The sequence below is a fragment of the Synchiropus splendidus genome, chromosome 4, assembly GCF_027744825.2.
Source record: "Synchiropus splendidus isolate RoL2022-P1 chromosome 4, RoL_Sspl_1.0, whole genome shotgun sequence".
Classification (NCBI taxonomy): Eukaryota; Metazoa; Chordata; class Actinopteri; order Syngnathiformes; family Callionymidae; genus Synchiropus; species Synchiropus splendidus.
This window is the reverse complement of record NC_071337.1, coordinates 1,114,022-1,132,807: the sequence shown is the minus strand read 5'-3', so window position 1 is coordinate 1,132,807 and position 18,786 is coordinate 1,114,022. Positions and strand designations below refer to the sequence as shown.

At 43.6% G+C, this 18,786-nt stretch overlaps 1 protein-coding gene across 1 annotated transcript in view; it reads right to left on the bottom strand.

Annotated features, from left to right (window-relative positions):
- Window positions 1–18,786, bottom strand: part of snd1 (staphylococcal nuclease and tudor domain containing 1) — a 135,161-nt gene that overhangs the window by 88,176 nt on the left and 28,199 nt on the right. The window contains exons 13-17 of the mRNA XM_053861858.1: window positions 14,059–14,159; window positions 13,101–13,211; window positions 11,842–11,914; window positions 5,804–5,945; window positions 2,383–2,492 (exon numbers count right to left, since the gene is read on the bottom strand). Coding sequence (XP_053717833.1) covers window positions 2,383–2,492; window positions 5,804–5,945; window positions 11,842–11,914; window positions 13,101–13,211; window positions 14,059–14,159 — 537 coding nt within the window. The remainder of the gene's footprint in view (window positions 1–2,382; window positions 2,493–5,803; window positions 5,946–11,841; window positions 11,915–13,100; window positions 13,212–14,058; window positions 14,160–18,786) is intronic.

Below are 18,786 nucleotides of genomic sequence, written 5' to 3'. Positions count from 1 at the left end.
GAGCTGTGGCAGCTAATATCAAAACTAAAAACAGTGACGGGCCCTGAGACAGACGACGTTTTCCACCTAGAACACTCCCAGTAGTAGACCCAAGAAAACTAGAAGTTGCTTGTGATCCAGAGGTGAAACCATCAACATCAAGTCTATTTTATTGCATTTGATTGATTAGATCAACTAAATATTGAGCAAGCATGATAGATAACAATGGATTACATAAGCAGATGCTCATCCTCTTAGTCAGTATACAGGTCTGACACAAGTGTGAACCAATCAAAATTCTACTATCATAATCTGAGGGCTTAAAAACCTCACCTCCAATACGTCTACGTCTTGATGGCGCTCAGGGAATGACAGACGCCTCAACGTTGTCACCATACATTCGTGTGTTAACACACTGTCGTCAACAGACTGATGCAGCCAAGATAAACATATTACCGAAGCCTTCTGCCTTCCACCAGCCTGCCTCCTAGTTAGACTGTCCGTTTGAAGTTCCCCCAAAAGCACAGAGAAAGTGCAGGAGAGATAGCGAAGTGATGTCAATTGGGGTGGGAGGTGAAATCATCTTCAAAAAGGAGACCTTAAAAAACAAAGATGACTGGAGTTGTGTTTACCAGTGTGTTTGTCTTCTTTCACTCTGAAATGTGTTCCGTGTCTGGAGTTTGAGTTGTGTGTGTCAGAGATTAACACTACACACAGAGAGAAGAGAAGCCAAAACAGGAGGATAAGAGGAAAACAAGACAGAAAAATAAACAAGCCGCGATGAAGAAGAAACTCTGCAGAAACAATGCAGAGGCAGAAACGATTGAACCAACAGGGGAATTAAAAATGTGGTAAATAAAAAAAGATTCTCAAACGACAACAAAAAGAAACAGCTTCTTACTTGAAAGGCCAAACATTGCGAAGACATTGATTTATTACTTTACAACTTGCTCAAGAGACATTCCAATAACAGACACGACGCGTCAGAACCGCACTAAAAACACAAGGCTGAGCGGGGTGATTTCTTGGTCCCTGGTGCGACACACTAAGAAAGCAAACCATGTCATCACAGCCAAGGAATTTGAGCAACCAAGAAGAAACATGCTGCATTCATCGAAATCAACTCGTATTCAGAGACCATCTCAACACCACGATAAACAGGATGCAATCAAATGCTATTTACAGCCACGGTGCTGTCGGGGTGCTGAGTAAATTGAATAGGATTTCTGAATGCATCGCAGTGACGCACCATCACCTACGTGCTACATTATAGCAAGTAGTAGGTGCACAGGAAAGCACAATGGAAAATCCTGTGCTCCTTAGCACATTATATTGTTACTTTCAGTCTGCTCCTATTAATGCTGCAAATCAACTCAGTGTTGTTGAAGTTCCATGATGCTTATCCAAGACATCACATCTGGATGTTTTCTACAGTCCAGGTCCACATATGAGAGTCACGCGGGGCTTCTTCTGAGTGCTGTGGTTCTCACAGCATATGTGTGTATTTGTTCTTATTAGCCTTAATAGCAGATCAGGTAGCAGACCAGACAGCCCACGCACTGGATGTTGGACTCATTATGTGGCCAAGTCTCGCCTATTACTCCCAGCTACCTGTGCAAAAGTTGCTGACACTGCTGTGACTGGCAAGGAAGATGATGTGTGCCACTGCACAGGGGTGAAGGCGCATAACACAGCAATCATTTAAACTCAGTAGAAGCTGCTTTATAGCCAGGCAACTATTTACTCTGCAACAGATTTGTTCAATAAACAAGCAAAAATGATGAGTATTTTGAGGAACAGATACATGTGCAATCTGTATTCTTTGTTCAGTATATAGGAAACACTTGGTTCTTGTGTCTGACAATTGATCATTAGTTCAGGATCAATGTCGCCCTTTGTATTGACAACGTCGACCTCCGGCATGTACTGGACTATTATTGCCAATAGCCATTTTCCCTGCCACCACTTCTACAGGCAGAAACATTCATTCAAAGTCACACCTAACACACCATCCACTGCTACATTAACATGACAATTTAATACCAGATGACAATACAGCCAGCACAAAAGGGCCTTTTAAAAGATAGGGAGGAAAGGGGAACCAAAAGAGTGAGTGTGTGGCCTGGATAAGTGGTGGCGGGATTATAGCTAGTTCCATCATGGCTTTGGTCCATTCACTGCTTCCCATAAAACCTATTAGCATGTGAATGAACAGGCACACAGTGGGGAGTTCTCTCAAGCTGAAATGCACTGATCCACTATCAGGTGAGCTTTCTATAAACTGGCAAGGCGTGTGTATGTGTGTGAGAGAGAGATAGTGTTGCAGTTAAAAAGGGAATGGCAACATGCTCATTGGATCTTTGGATGCCAAATGAGGAGGGAGGATGGTAATTGGTTACTTACTTCTCTTTGCATCACCAGTTCTTTGGTGAACAGCATTGCCTCGTCACTGAAGGGCTCAGCTACCTGCATACCCGCAGGCGTGTTCCTGGAACTACGGGGACATTCAATGCCTAGAGGAAGGAATATTCACAGTTGTAATGGCAGCTCACTTAAGGACAGGACAAAAACATGAACACAACATCACGCGACAAATAGCAGGCAAGGTTTGAGGGAGAATAATTTGCTTCAATATGTAACCGCATATTTATTATTAAACTTTGCTTCTATGAAATTATCCATCCAAATGGATAGAAACTTCCGAGATCCATCGGGAGCAAGAGAAGCAGGAGGAGGAGACTGTGAGGCCAAGATCATTTGAAAATATTAATAGCAGGCCAGCACTTGTCCCAGATCAGACTTGGGACACTGTGGCTTGAAGGAAGCCAGAATTGAGAGATGTGATGGAAGCAGAAAAAAAAGTAAAATGAGAAGCCATCACAGAGATGAAAGGGAGGGGGAAATAGTGCACACTGTTGGCAAAAAAAGAGGCGAGTAAAGTAATTGCAGAGAGGGAGATATTTGAGCCTCTGCTTGGGTTGGCCAGGGCTCAGATAAGAGCTGCGCTTGTTCGCCGTAATCCGCAGAAAGACGACTCAGGAATGTACTACACAAAGACCACTTTAATTATATTGATGGTACAGTGCGAGGCCTGAAAAGGCTTGGAAGGAGCTCTCCAAGTAGACAAAAACATACCCAAAAACACTGAACAAGCAGCAAGTGTGAATGGACTCATCACTCAACTTCCCAATTGGTCAGCCGATCGAGTCTCCACGGCATTGTTTCCTTCACGATAGATATGGACGCGCTGTTGGAATTCGTGCGCAGCAGAGGCGGTATTGTAGTCGCTGTAACGCACCGTTGTGTGAGGAAAGAGCTGAGCCAAAAGGCAAAGCTCAATCATGGTCCCAACCCCTGACCTATGGTCATGAGCTATGGGTCATGATACGGATCCAGCGGGTGTCTCTCAGAAATAAGTTGAGGAGTTCTGTGACTTGGGAGAGACACGGAGAAGAGCCACTGCTTCTCCGCAGGGAGGAGTCCGTTGAGGTGGAAACACTTGAGGACAGCCCCTGGGGGCCTCCATTTGGAGGCGTTTCAGGTATGGCCAGCTGGGAGGAGACCGAGGGGACGACCAAGGAGCAGGTGGAAATGCCTTGCTACCTGCTGATATATGCCATATCTCTTCACTGGCCCGGGAGTGTCTTGGGATGCCCTGTCGGAGCTGGTGGATGTTGCCTGGGAGAAGGGCGTTTGGCGCGACCTTCTGAAGCTGCCTCCCCCATGACCCAGCAACGGATAAGCAGATGAGGATGATGGATGTTGGAATCCGTTTACAGAAAGTGTGCATGTGGAAACAGCATCAGTCATGATAGTTTCTCAGGTGTTTATATGTCGGTGTTCTCAAAGATGTCCAATAGGCACAGACCACAAGAGCAGATACTCATGCGGCATTCTGGTGCTGACCCTTTGTGTAGGAGAGGTACGTGTGCATGAACCTTAAACACTGGCTGCAGCGCTATCATGTGGCGTTTACATGACAGCCCAGTTTCAAATGCTGCCAGACTTCAACTGTGGCACGATGTAAATGGGCTGTCTTTAAAAAGTGTTACCTGCATGTGCAAGTATCATGTCAAGACATGGACATCTCCAGAAAAAAATTAATGGGTTTTAAAAGCAAAATAAGACCTGGAAGATGAGTGGATTTAAAAGGCTGCTTCAGTCTGAAAAATGTATAACATCATTATCACGGGATGTTGGATAGAAGTCCAGATGTGCCGGAGCGACTGCATTGCAGAGCCTTTATGACGGCAGATAATCGAAAGTTTGTTTCCACGGCTGATCTGATGAAAGGAATATTGGTCTAAACAAAAAACAAAAGGTGTTCTTCTACCCAGAAAATGCGAGGTAACATTTAACGTTGGTGGAAAAGTTAATTTTGGTTTGTCCAGAGTTTTCATTCATACATCATATTTACTATAGCCCAGCCATTTAGAGGAATCTATATAGAATCACTCAAGTAAACCGATTCCCCTGTGGCCTCACTAATGGCACACAGTGGCAACGGTGGTTCAATCTCAATCCCAGCTCAACTTTCAGAGCAGAAGTTGTTGGGATCCAAGTTGTGCTTGCTTTCATTTCCTCTTAAAAAGTTGGTGTCTTCTACTTTTTGTCCTCTTCGTAAAAGTAAAAGATTATCACTGGGATCGTGAGGTGGATGCTCGGAGATATCTCTCCTTAGCTGACCTTTGGATCAGCAGGCGCGACTCCATATCAACCCAGAGTATCTGGAGCATTTCAACAAAGCCAGGGAACACGTTTGCCAACACATTTTAACCTGCATGTCTTTGCCCAGCTGACAGAGATAAACATCTGGGTCACAGTGCATAAAAGCCACCACCTCATCTGCTCCCTGGGACCAACAGGACATACACTGATTGTTGCTGACATCACATCAGAAATACAGCACAGGACCCTGTTGTTGCCTCCACTAGCCAGAGGCATGTGTGTTACATGACAGGTCCCTGAAGACATCAATCATTCTGTTTGATGTAAGGCCAATGGCAGTTATCAATACCCGCACAATAATGTGTTTTTCATTTTGACACTCACACGGTACACTCATCGACATAAAGCTTCCCCTAGCCTCTAACCCCACCAAAACAAAAGTGTCAACTCAACCATTGCTCTTAAACAAACAAAATGTCCACACTCCAATGATTAAAAACAATCGGTTCTCACAACGATGGAAGTACAGGAACACGCTCGCACTCTAGCACACACAGTTGTGACTTAGGCAATGAAAGGACGATTCAGCTGTATGTCAATCAGAAATGTATTTTCCTCCTCGTGAACATCTGCACGGGTAAGAGCAAAACTGAAGCGGCAGGAAGGGGAGAAAAGGAACTTCCTGACCTGGAGAGTGCTCACGCTCTCGGGAAAACAATGGTAGACATCTTAGTTTTTGTTCCTTCAACTAATCCCGTTTTTCTCACACAGCTAAAGAAATTTCCTCTCAACAAAAGCACTCGAGCTGAAAACAGGAGCAGAATGTTCCAGCAGCTTAAGCAACAGAGCCGAATGTGTGAAAAAGAATGAGGCAGCATGTCAAGGCATCTTTATATTAAGCAGTGGCAGTGCTGCGTACAATGTCATGTTATGATTGTAGAAGCATTGTTTGCAACTGAACAGCCACATACAAAAGACTAGTCGCCTTTGACATGTCAGGAAAGTTGTTTCTATCGAGCCCAACGGAACACAGAAATTGGAGGCACTGTAAAGATGGAGGCACCGTGACCACGATGTTATTTAACACTAGCGGTGCTTGATCTTTCCATTTCCAGTTTTTCCAATTTGCAACGTACAGTAGAAGGAATCCACTCACCAGCAAGGAGGAAGGTGATGAGACAGGTCTCTTTTGGCATGTAGAGCTTCAGACGGGAGCCACTGAAGACGTATTCTACGATTGCTTCTGAACGGCCTGCCCTCTGCAGGAAGGGCAGGAACTGTTTGGCCTTCTGGTTGTCCTGAACAACAAAAACAAAACACATTAACATTAGGTTCCAACTTACACGCATATATGCATACAGCTATGGTGACGTAGTGTTCAGAAGCCAAAACCCAGAAATGATTGCGAGTTCTGCTATCTGACATCAGTGAGAAACGTCGGCCCCAAATACTTTGCTCGAAGCCCTCGACAAAAAAATGCAGCATGAGGATCGTGCAAAACTGTAATCAAACATGCACAAAAGAGGAATAGGAAGAATATGAGAGCAAAAAAATAAAGCTTTCTTAAAAAATGTGTTTTAAATGGAAGCAGGGAGCAAAGATGGAGCCGTGAGATTTGTCTTTCCGTTGTGGATTCATGACTTCCAACAAGAGCAGGTGCCATAATCTAATTAGTCCCAAGCCTCAATTCTGACATTGTTTTCAAACGTTTCCAAAGCGCCATTGGCCTGATCTGGGATGTAAATGTCTGGAGCAGAAGGCATTAAAACAAAGAAGCTCTGCAGATTTGGAGAGTGAGTCACCAGTTCACTGGACTGTCTGGGCTGAAGAAGAGCTGGAGGATCAGATGTACGCCTTCTCGCAAGGCTGAGGATGCTTTCCAGCGCTTATCTTCCACCACATACATTGTATCATCCTGCCAGGAAAGCAGGAAATTTCATTCCCTTTCCAACACGTTCCTAAGCCAGAGTGCATCGTTTCAGGTCATTTCATGGTCCCAAGCTGAAAGGAAATTAAAATAATTCTATTGTACATTGTGTGGTTTTTTTTTCCTAATTCTTAATTTTGTTCACGGTACACATGCAGATTCAATTCACAACTTTCATCAGCAAACTGCGCTCCGCAAGTTGCAATTCATATGATAAATATTTCCTTGGCTATATTTTGTTTTGGCTGAATTACAGAATCCATTTCAGCAGGGACGTCAATCTTTACTATACAAACAAACATCAGTAAGTCACCAGTGGGAGTCAAACACTTGACATGGTGAGCGAAGAGTCCTTGTCGCCTGAACTTCTCCCACATGAATGGGAGGCTCCAACAGTAAACATTCTGCAGTCCAGGAACAGATTTACAGGACCCGCAGTGAGCGAGTGGGCTGTGAAGTCTAAGTTGGTGCAGTAAAAAGGAGCCTGTGAGGGGAGAGGACTTGATTATGCAACCTTTGGAGGTACGAGGTGAGTCAAGTACTTTAAACACTCTCCTCCCACCACCTCCGTTTAGCTCCTACATCACACATTTATATCAGCTCTATTTTTGATAGCATCCCACTAAACGTACATAATCCCTGTCAGCAGACCGATTCCAGCCACTGAAGGAGCTTGACGTAAGCGTGTTTGTGTGGGGTATGCCTGTGGACACACACGTTAGCACACATGCACAAGGCTACTCCGACTTCTAAATTTACAGACGACCAGCTAAACAAAAACAGCCCAGCAAGACAAACATTTGGAGTTTATACAACGCAGGTGAGAGCAGCCTTTACGTCCTCACATCTCTGGGGAAATGGTACAAGGTTTTAAATGACTGGTGAGCAAAGTATACCATTTAACACCGTTACGATTCTGAGAGAGTAGAGTAGTATTCACTTATTGAAAATATAAAGAAAACTGTTTTGGTTCACAGGCAGGAGCCGAAGGGTTCAAGTGGATGTGACTTGTAACAGCAGCAAGGAGAATCCAATCCAAGCTGCCTGGCTCACTAACTGAGAACGCCACTATATTATATGGAGCGGCACATGTCAGCCATGCACAGGTGAGCAGAATGCATCATGCATGATTCACACTAGGCGACAAACATAACTGAATTTTTCATAGGTTTTGTCAAAATTAAGATTATTGGTGAGACCAGGAGAGCACACGCCTATCTGACACCCATCCAAAGATGAGAAGTCAAACACAGGTTTGTGCTTAAAGAGAAAACGCTGCACCGTTTGGATTTGGGAGCAGCTTGGCCACAGCAGATAAGAGATATCCAGAGTAAAGAACAGAGATCAAGGGAGGTGAAGAAGAGTGGCAGGGGTGAGAAGCAAAGACAATCATATTCTAACTTCTTCTTGTCTAAATATATATAGCCAAAATATTCCCATACCGGGGGCTGTGGCTTTTGGCTTTGCAATCATGTTTTCTTCTCTCCCTTCATTTACACAAAGATACAGTATCTCGTGTTGCTCCTCAGAGGTCTCGCTAACTTGCTAAACTGAGCTTGTGCTTGCTAGATGACTGACCCTGAGGTGACCGACTGTGGCACAAATGCGACTGGAGAGGTGTCTGATATCGCGGACAGAGTGAACCCTCCTGTTAGCAGTTGAAGACAGGTTTCTTCGTAAACAAGTGAACATACATGTGGAAATGAATCAAGGCCACCAAAGTGATTCCTTTTTAGTGACCATACAATTAATAAATACAATTAATATTGATGATCATGACAGGCCTATATATGCTCCAAAAAGACATGCAAACATATCCAGTTACCAAACCTACTTGGCATTAACAGTGTGGTGCAGATAGCACGTGTTCTCCGCAGGCAGACAGCAACGCAGCAACACATGGGGCTTTATGGCAAATTCCGAGGTTGGTTAAGCTACTGTTCGTCATTTAGCTCATATTAAACTGATTACTGATGCAAGTCTGGCCGATGGCCGCACTGACATCACTTTGTAGCCCACACTTGCTGCTCCATGAGTGTCAGTTGTTTTGTTATAAACTATCATCCGCGGCAGAATAGAAAAAAAAAAAAACACCCTCCTGTATCGACAGTAGGACGCCCGAAATGTCTGATCCTCTGTGCCGGGGTTCGGGTTAGCCCTACTCGTAGTGCCATCACACTGGTTTCCACCCTGTAATTCACTGACTCTCAACCGGTTTGCAGCCGTAGCTAGGTAATCGCGGTCCCCACGTTAGTGTCAATGGCGTAAATCTCAAGGTTATCCACATCTCACGAGTAGCCACACTAGCGGCATGGAAGCGCTGTGATTGATGGGATATGTGGATGACAGGGGGAAGCCGCAGATAACTTCCGAACTTTAAACAGTCGTTTACAAAACTCGACGGGGACTTTGACCTGAAAATGCATGAACTGCCCAGGAATTACATGGAAGACTGATGGTCGTCACCATTTACCGTTTTTCTCAAGCATGAATAGCACTATTCCATATTAAAAGTGGAACCTTCTCACTGTCATTGTGGAAGCTAGACTTCTTATTTTGTACTAAATGTAATGCCAGCAGCAATTTCTTCCAACTCATGACTTTCACAGGCAGCGCAGACTACAAAAAGCGCTGCAGCCACAGTGTAAAATACTGCGTGACATGCTCACAGACGAGTGAGAAGAGCTAAGCATTTAAACAAAGCACCTCATCAGATCACGGCCACTCCAGTCACGTGTAGTTAAACAGCAGCAAGAAACAGGGACAGAAAAGTGTATTCCATCCACCCATCATTCAACCAACACTTGCATTTTCAAAGACCAAAAAAGCAAAAGAATCTCATTAATTTAAGCAAATGTCCCTCTTCAGTCGACAAGCACTATAAGAGTGCTCAAGCAAGCGAGACAATGAGGCACTAATGTTTCGAAAGTTCAATTCTGAGTCGTTCAGAGCAGACCATCGAGTGGATTATTAAAATGTAAAAGAGGTGGCTGGGCATCTGAAAGAGCTGCATCCGTGATTACCAGTCAGGACTGGCAGAGCTGCTTCTACGCTTTGGTTTCATGAGTGGCACAGAGTAAAATTTTGAAATGCCATTGAGTATTTGGGACACAATCCAGCAGATTTCACAGAGACGGAAAATGTGTGTGCATGACTGTACATGTGTAGCGTGTGTGTTAGTGAGACGAACGCAAGCAGTATGTCTTCAGTGAGGCCAATTTGGCATCATGTCACGGGACGTCAAAGTGAACAGCAAACAGATGCCAACTTTAATATGGAGCTCAGCAGTTCCCATCAGGGATTGCAACAGCAAGTCCTCCACAGCATCCTTTCTAGACCATCCTCCCTGGCCACACCCATCTGTGAACCTCAGTGTTCCACTTACCTTAATGACAGAGATAACCATATTTCTTCTTCTCTCCCTTAATCTGTTGGCTGGGTCACTGACTGCATTATGTGTTGTTGGCATTTGCAAGTTAGTCAACATTTTCCAGTTCAACTTAAGCAATAATTCCATCTTGATAAGAATGTATAGTGTCTATTTCTTGTCATGGAAGGCTTGCAGACAAATTCATACGACAATATCATTTATTTAATACCAAAGCCATATCTGATATCAGCCCATCATCATTGGCCTAATATGAGAGGGTGTTTATTTATGAAACGTGTTGTGATCCTGACATTCGAGTGTCATACATAAAGGCTTGCTGTATGAGGTGATAAATACAAGCAAGTGATACATCCAAAACGGATGGCCTGGACAGCAGAAGAAAAGAATTGTATGGGGTTATTGAACACCATGCAGGAGGACAATTGCAGAACACTATCAAACGGGAAGAAAAAAAACATTCACTTAGCGAGGATTAACACAATTTCCAACCTATAACATCTGATGGTGGATTTGTGGGGGCGTGTTTAAGAGCAGAGGTAACAGATGGAGAAGCCATTCCAAACAAGCATTTTGTGAGCTCAATGTGGGCAATAATGGCTACTTTAGACATCACCAACTGCAAGATTGTTTTGCAAAAGAAATGAAATCACACTAGTAATGGTCGTTAAGCACTAACTGAATCAACTACATTTCAATTAGCAGACCAATTGTCTGACAAATTACCAACATCACAACAAGGGAGCCACTCACATATTTGAAAAATTTAATTGTGCCAAGGACATGCAAATCCAAAACTAATTCAAAAGCATGGCAAGCAAACCGGCCTTATTCGTAAGTCAGAAAAGCCCTTCAGACAAGGGAACATCAAGAACTGCAGTTCCATTCTGTACATTTCACATCAAATCACTCGCGTTTGATCTTTGTTTATTAGCAGCTTTGCCATGCAAAAATCTTTAGATAAAGTAGAAAATCGGTGCAGGCTTAGCCAGACTGTCTCGGTACATTAGGCTGGAAGGCTACGAAGCTGCGCCACGAGTTAATAAAGCCCCAGATTGCTTCTGAGACTTTCAGGGGTCTAATTTTCCTTCGGTGAGTGCTTCAGATCAGGTTTAATTAGGTCAGTAATGTCTTTAGCATGGCCAGGTGCACACACTACCATGCCTGTGCTGAACAACACGACTGTTTCAACTACAGTGCTCTTTTCCTGAAGATCTGGCCAATTACACGATTCACAATTGCTTCTGAAATTCAGCGCACGATGGCAGACGGACAATTGTGGACTTTTTTTCGTCCCTCACTGTAGTGAGGCGTAAGGTGGGGACAGAACTGGGACTGACAGGGTGAGATAAAAGTTGAACCAGCCAGTGAAAAGGATCAAGTTGAGAAGCCAACACTTCCAAGGCCCAAACTTCAACCCAGGTTTGCAGGTCCTGAGGGAGTTAGGTCAGCTGAGTCAAGATAAAGACTGGTATGCTCCACCTCTGTCAGCCATAACTTAGCCAAGCAACATGTTTATGATAGATAGATTGAAAATTGTATTTCAAATTTGTCTTTAGTCTTGTTGTCTCAGTAAATTAAACCAATTCATCATTGAAGTTTGTTTTGTATCTTTATGGTTATTTTGATGTCTGTTTTGTTGTGTATATTAATGAGATTCACTTCACTCCTTTTGAATTGAGGCTCCTGCCCATGAGAATAATCGAGCACGGTTGCAACAGCTCATATTATCTGTCACTTACAAGCTGCTTCACCACATCAATCCAGCTCATGGCAAAGAAGCAGTTCATTGAGGTCGTGTCATCCATCACGTTGCAGCTCTTAACCCTGAACCTCCCAGCCAACTGTTTCAGTGATGTTTGAAGAGTGAGTTACTTACACCAGAGATATCAACCACTCTGTGGATCGGAATTTCCTTCTTGCTGTGTAGTCCCTTTCCGTTCTTGATTGCCCTGCAATCAACATGAAAGTTAATAACAGTTTCCATTACACTTCATAAAGAAATCACCCATGTGTTTGCTGAACAGAATGGGGCATATAAAAGACCATGGTTTTTATTAGGGGCGAGCCAATGAGGCTTGTGTAGTCGGGATGTAAATGTGGCGCCTCATCTCTGAACTGCCATTAAGACGCAGCTGGAACCACCACTGTAAGGAGGATTCTTCCTTCTCCTGGAAAATCTACCTGCTTTTCATGTGCATGGGGCGATGGTGAGAGGAAATCCATTAGTAGCAGAACAGTAAGAATAAACAAGGAGGAATGGAGAGACATGAGTTGCTCCCTTCGAGCCAGCCAGAGCTTTAACGATGATGACTGGTGCTAGTGATCACTGCTTTAAAAAGCCTGGAGGACGGAGAGATATGAGGATGACCTCTGAAGACTTGAGGGATAACGCCACCTCTGGCCAAGTCAATGATAAAGGCTGGGCATTTATGCACACATGTATGCAAGTGTGCACTTAATAGCCAGCAGGAGCTTCCTCGAGGGCTTTGGTGCCTCGTGCAGTCAGAACTAAAAATAAAACCTCAGCTATAGACAGAAACCTCTCATCAACTCTAATAAGACCCCACCAGGGACAGATGAAGAGAGCGAGAAAGAGAGAGCGGGGATGGCAACAGAGATGGGAGGAGACGGAGGGCCAAAAGAGGACAGAATCCCAATAATGCTGCAGGAACGGGGATCAGATAAGCGGGTACAAACAAAAATTGTAGAGCGAGATGCTGAATTTGAAGAGACGGTAGTTTAGACTCTCCATCTCCACCACCATTAGTCTCAGTCATCTTTCAAGTGTTGTGAAAGTGACCTGAGTGAATGACGATTGAGCGTAGTACACTTTTTGTTTCCGCTGTCTTCTTGTAAAATATACGTGAAAAGACTCATGTTTAGTGGGGTACTGTCACACCACATTTGGTCGGAGCATCAGGGTGGATTTCAACTATTGTCTCGCCAGCCCAGAGTATGTTTGTGATTCATGGTGCTCTTGGGTTCTTTTCGTTCTTTTTTTGATTCATATTTAAAAGTGTTGATGACGCCAAAGATTTTTGTGTGACAATCACATTAAGAAATAAGGCATCAGGAAGAGGAAAGACACTTTCCGCACCATTGCATGTGCGGCATCGATCAGTGCGTGATCCTTACCGTGCCTCTGCAGCGAGCAGCTCGTCGTAGTGGGAGGAGCGCTGGTCATCGTCCTGTCTGTATCTGATGACCGTAGCAAGACCTTTACTGACCAGAGCCTCTGCGATGTTGCTGCAAAGGGAAACAGAAAGGATCATGGATCATGATTGCAAACAAATTACAACTGTCCTCATAATAAGGACAAACATTCCTAAACATGCAAGGATAAGATTTATTTCTAATGAACGTGTGGCACATCAATGTGCATGTCCCTTCAATTGTCCGGATACTGTCTCAAAGCGAGCAAAAGGGGGACAAAGAGGTCTTTGAACCCCGTGAGTCAGGACAGGGTAAATTATGGATAAAAATGCGTGAAAGGGGCTGGTGGAGAGAGACTAAGGATGCTGTCACAGCGAGCACCAGCGGAGCCCATTTGAGAGCTAATAAGGCTCGCCCTGTCATGTGGAGATTTTGAAAAGGTTATGTACGCTTCATGGAGAAACAAAACAAAGAGCAGCTCCCTTGCTATCAACTCTGTCAGCGACCGTGTCACATGGGCGTCTAATAGCATCCACTTGATGAGACAGACAAGTTCTGAATGGCTCCAACTTTAGCTGCAAATGGAGAGTTGGGGAGAACTGTGATTTAAGATGTTCTCCAAACAACAGGGTCGAGTTGCGCGTCTATTTGGTTGTTTCATTCACTGGCAGTCTGCCTTGGGTGTGTATTCGCTCCGTCCAGTGTCTGCAGCCTCTGTAGCCCCAAAGAGTATAAGGTCAGTAGAAGCTGTCAGACTGGCTGAAGCTCAACTCACAGAACTTTTTGTGAAGGGGAAACAATTGCTTTCCAACACTGTATCTCTGGACTATGTTTCATTGGAACAGAAACGGGCATTGCACGTATGCTTGGGATTTTAGTTAAAGACTGCAGTTCATGGAAATGTTTCCAAAATCTAAAGCTGTGAAGATAATTGACTTACATGCCGCCAATTGTGACTGTGGCGCAGGTGCGTTCTGCGAAGGCCGGAGTGCTCTCGCCTGGACCAGTCGCTGCTCTGATGTAGTCGACCGTCACGTTGACCTGACGAGCACAAGAGAAGAAAAAGTTGACAAAGCGCACCGCAGAAACAATGTGTAGGCAACAGCAGATACGCTCATAATTAATGTCGAGAAGGTTTTGACTCGTGTGTGCTGAAATAAGTTCTCAAGGTCACCTCTAGTCAGAGTGAATCACATCTGCGCGCACTGCAGAACTCCCAAGAGGACGAGGACATACAGACACAAATGGCAGCACACTGTGTGCTCCTAACACAGCTCCCCGAGGACGCACTGCCGCCCGACCCGCCTGAAGATGCTATTTTGTCCATCAGCACAGTGTGAATGCATATCTACAGGCGTGTGATGGGGAAAGCCTGCTTCCTGGGCCAGACACACTGTGACAGTGCCAACAGCAGGCATGCAGCTGCACATAAAGTAGGCAGTTTACTGTAGGAGCTACACCCCTGTCAGACAAGTGGGAGGGGAGGAGATACGGGTCCACAGCACTGTCACAGTCGAAAGTGGGTCAAAGAGAGAGACCGCCTGCAAGGACATGAAAGATGGAGGAAAACGAGAATTGGGGAAACGAGGCCCACTGTGGACTGTGTTTGGTCACTTAGAGATTACACACGTTGACGCAAAGCTCAGGTTTACGAGCAACTCGTGTAGGGCTGAAACTAGCGGCTGTTTTTGATGATCCACTAGTCACCCACAACCATCACCATGAGTTGGCATATGAATTGTACAGATAGACAAACACGCCACCGCGTGTCAACAGTCATTTGGTTTGATATTTGAATTGTGGTTGTTCAAAACATGAAATGAGCAGTATGTGTCCTTTGATGTGTCCCTTGTGAAATGGTTCCACACTTTCAACTTTTAGGCTTGTGGTGGTCCCCTGGCCTCAGCTTACCGTGGAGAGTGATGACGACATGACTAGAAAACTCATGAAACCATCCGCAGCTAATTTAATAGTTGTTTCAGTCTTCAGCCTATGAAAGACCAAAATGACTTTTCAGATTATAAATACATGAACAGAAAAGTATTTCAGCCAATTGAGAGGGTCAACAAAGCTGTTCTACATAAGCAGGAATTATGTGGAAAATATAGTCATGATGAGTAGTGATGGTTTGTCAATGATTGTATGAGAAAGCAGCAAACAGTATATGCTCCGTCTACTACAATGTGAAGCAAAACAAAATGCTTTAGCGGCTGCTATAAATTCCGACCACAGCGGCAGTGGGAGTCTTCTCGATGAAACAAGGAGAGAGAATTATAAAGTTGACCAGGCGATGTTGGATTAAAAGAATTCAAGGCCCATTCTCCACGGGCCATCAAACCAAGTCACTGATAAGCCAGAGCCATCTTTAAGACACCGAGATAAGAGGAAGGTAGAGGGGGAGGCAAGACAGAGAATGGGCATCGAGAAGACAACTGTGCGATTGCAATCCATTTAGCGAGGCAAGAAACCAGCCATCATAAAAGGAAATGACATGTGTGTTGTCTTGTTTCAAATAAAGTTTATCGACAATTTCATAAATCAAATGATGCTGTGGAGAGGTTGAGCAGGCTGGATTAAAGATACTAGCTAGAAATTATTGGCAGTCATACCACGTATCAAGAAGAAATATAGGTACAGAATTGTAGATAACTTAACAAAGCAGTGATTCATGGCCTGTGTGCCATGGTCCCCCAAAGGCTCACTTTAAAAAAATGAGACAGAGTAGCCCACGTTTCTCTATGGAACTAGATGTCAGTTTATAAGGGGTCCACACGCATAATGTTTTCATACCACTTTTGCTCTTTCCCAACGGAAGACAGCTGATTAATTTGACCCATAAGATAGCTCTGTGGTTTGTGAAATATGCATTTGCCCTGACACGTGGCTCCAAAAAACATTTATGATCAATAGTGTGCGGGGAGAGCCTAACACTCTCTCATCCAAAGCACTTTCTCTCATATGAAGTTTCAACTTTCTTTCTGTCACGCGTGATTTCGTGAGATTTCTGAGCTATTCGTACAGAGCTGGGACAGAATATTTGATAATCCCATCACTTTTTTCACATGTCCAGCTTTATTTATCAGGTTACATCTGTTTGCTTTCTCTGTTAAGCCAAGAAAACTTGAGACTTGTACCGATTTAAGTTTGAATAAAAAATATATAAGTGATTAGTGCATGGTTTCAAGACATTGGACAAGGTTTCAACTTGTAAATCTACACTTAGATGAGATAAAGCTATTTAATACAAACAAAATCAAAATGAAACTGCCTCTTCAGTTGTAATATTTGGAAGGGCCCTGGCCTGTTTTGGAAATGGAAGGACCCTGAGATCACCTGGATTAAAGGATGACGGATTCTAGTACAGACCCTGGTAGGTTACATTTGGTAGTGTCATGAACCATTTTGGTGGCTAGATATGTTATTAGGTACTCATTCACTTTATTCCTCTTATTCCGCCTGCTGGAGTCACCAAAACAAACCATGTAACTATGATTACAAATATGGAAATAAGAAATATGAAAGCTAATTGAGGGCAAGATAAATCTTTGAGAGGATTTTAGTGAAACCTCACATATTATTGTGGAAAACATGTTCCAAAATGAATATAAGGAGCAAAATAAAAGACGTCCCCAAAAGAGACCATTCATCATATGACATGTTTCCCAGTGTTACTCAGCATGCAGTCGATTACATGCTCTGAAAGCCTTACCCCAAAAACCAATACCTTTGCAAATAGTGCTGAAAAATTCCATACAGTGCCTTCTCAGAGAATGCACACTCAGATGCACAGCAATGAGAAGGCAAATCTAGCGGTACTACAAAAGCAGCTGTATAACAGGAGACACTTTGAGCAATGCAGGATTAGCTGAATGTGCTCAACTCTGATAAGTGGCTTAATGCAACATTTTCATTGGACTTTTTTTTCTGCTGAGGCTGAGACCCAGGCGCACAAGAAGCACTACTTATAAAGTTAGCCAAATCAAGCTTTTCGGGATTATGTCACTATGCCAGCTCTGCCGTTTCAAAACATATAGGGATATGAAGGAGGGCAACGAGAGAGAGAGATATGAAGGCAGAGAGCTGTGAAGTGGGGTATCAACAACTAGCATGCCAGCATGACATTTCACATAACTTCCATGGTTGCATCGGTCATTCATTTGGCCGATTTATCGGCACCGATAAATGACAAGTATAGACTTTTTTTTTTTTTTTCAAAAAGATGCCATTCATACATACTGAGATATTATTACTCTTACATTTTACATCACAATGAAGAAATGACAGAACTGTCACTGGCACTCTGGCAGAATCAAAGCACTTGTGATGCTACAGCCAGACACTACGGTGGTCATTCAACAAAGTTTACCAGCCAAATGTTGATCAAACATGCAGTCCAAAACCATCAAAACAACACAAATTTGATGCGAAATTTGAGTGCTACCAAGAGGCTAACCCAGCGAAAGCTAGCCAGAGTGAATCACAGGCAAAACCAATGCCAATGGAGTTTATCGTTTTGGATAAGCAGCCCATTTCTGTTGTCAGAGGTGATCGGCAGTTTCAGCAGCTAATAGCGCACATGGTCATGTAGTCGATGAAGAGGAGCGGTCTGTCAGGTTATACAAGGCAACATTCCGCTATTTAACAGGTGATGAATGAAGTTTACATTTGTTACAATTTGATCAGTTTATTGAAAAGGGAATGAAAGTTAGTTTGTTTTATATTGACATTTAGCATTGTTTAGCCATTTTTTCCACTCTAAAGGTTCCGATGATGCATTGTTCAGTATTATTAAAAGGTTCAAGTGATGAAGTATAAAAATAATAGTGACTATTTTGAGTGATGTAGTTGCAAAACAAAAAAAAAAAGATATAACAATCAGCAAAAAACAGATGATGGTGCACCCCTGCAAATTACCCCTGAAAACCCCTGAAGGGGCCGCATCACTTTGTGGTGTTACCACTATTTTGGATGTGAAAGGAGGGAACCAAGAAACCTCTGTCTCTGCAATACACAGCAAAGCAGTATGGTAACTCAGGTTGGCCAAAAAAAAAAACCCCAAAAACAGTTGTGCATTTGTTTCTTTTCGTACAAAAAGGCCAACGTAGCGCAGCAGCGACGCAATATAAACTGACTTAGTTGCCAACAGGTTCATGAGTCTACTAGTCATGTCATCATCTCTTTTATCTGCGGTGCCTCAGCACAATCCACAGTAAGAGGAGAAGTGGTTAAGGCTTCGGGACCATCGTGAATTATTGAAACATTTTACAATGGACACTTTAGAGAGAGTTGCCAAACAAGTTTCACTCACATTTTGAGCAATTGGAATTCACATACAATGTATTTGATAAGAGCAATACAGCATTTATTGCTACACAAGTGCATGCACAAGTGTGCATGTGTTCATCAACCCATACACGTCATATGCCGACGAATCATGACGGGAACGGATGATTTGACAACTATCAAAATAGGTGTGAGTCACAGCCCGACAGCAAACTACTCAAAGCTTTTGATGTTGGACTCAGATAACCAGGGGAGTCCCTTTTTCAACGGTTTGTGACTGAAGGGTCATAAACGCACGATGGTTGCCAAACATGAACTCTGAGAAAATGAGCTTCATCTACACTCTCGCATCAGAGGGCAAATCAATATTGGCAACTAAAACACA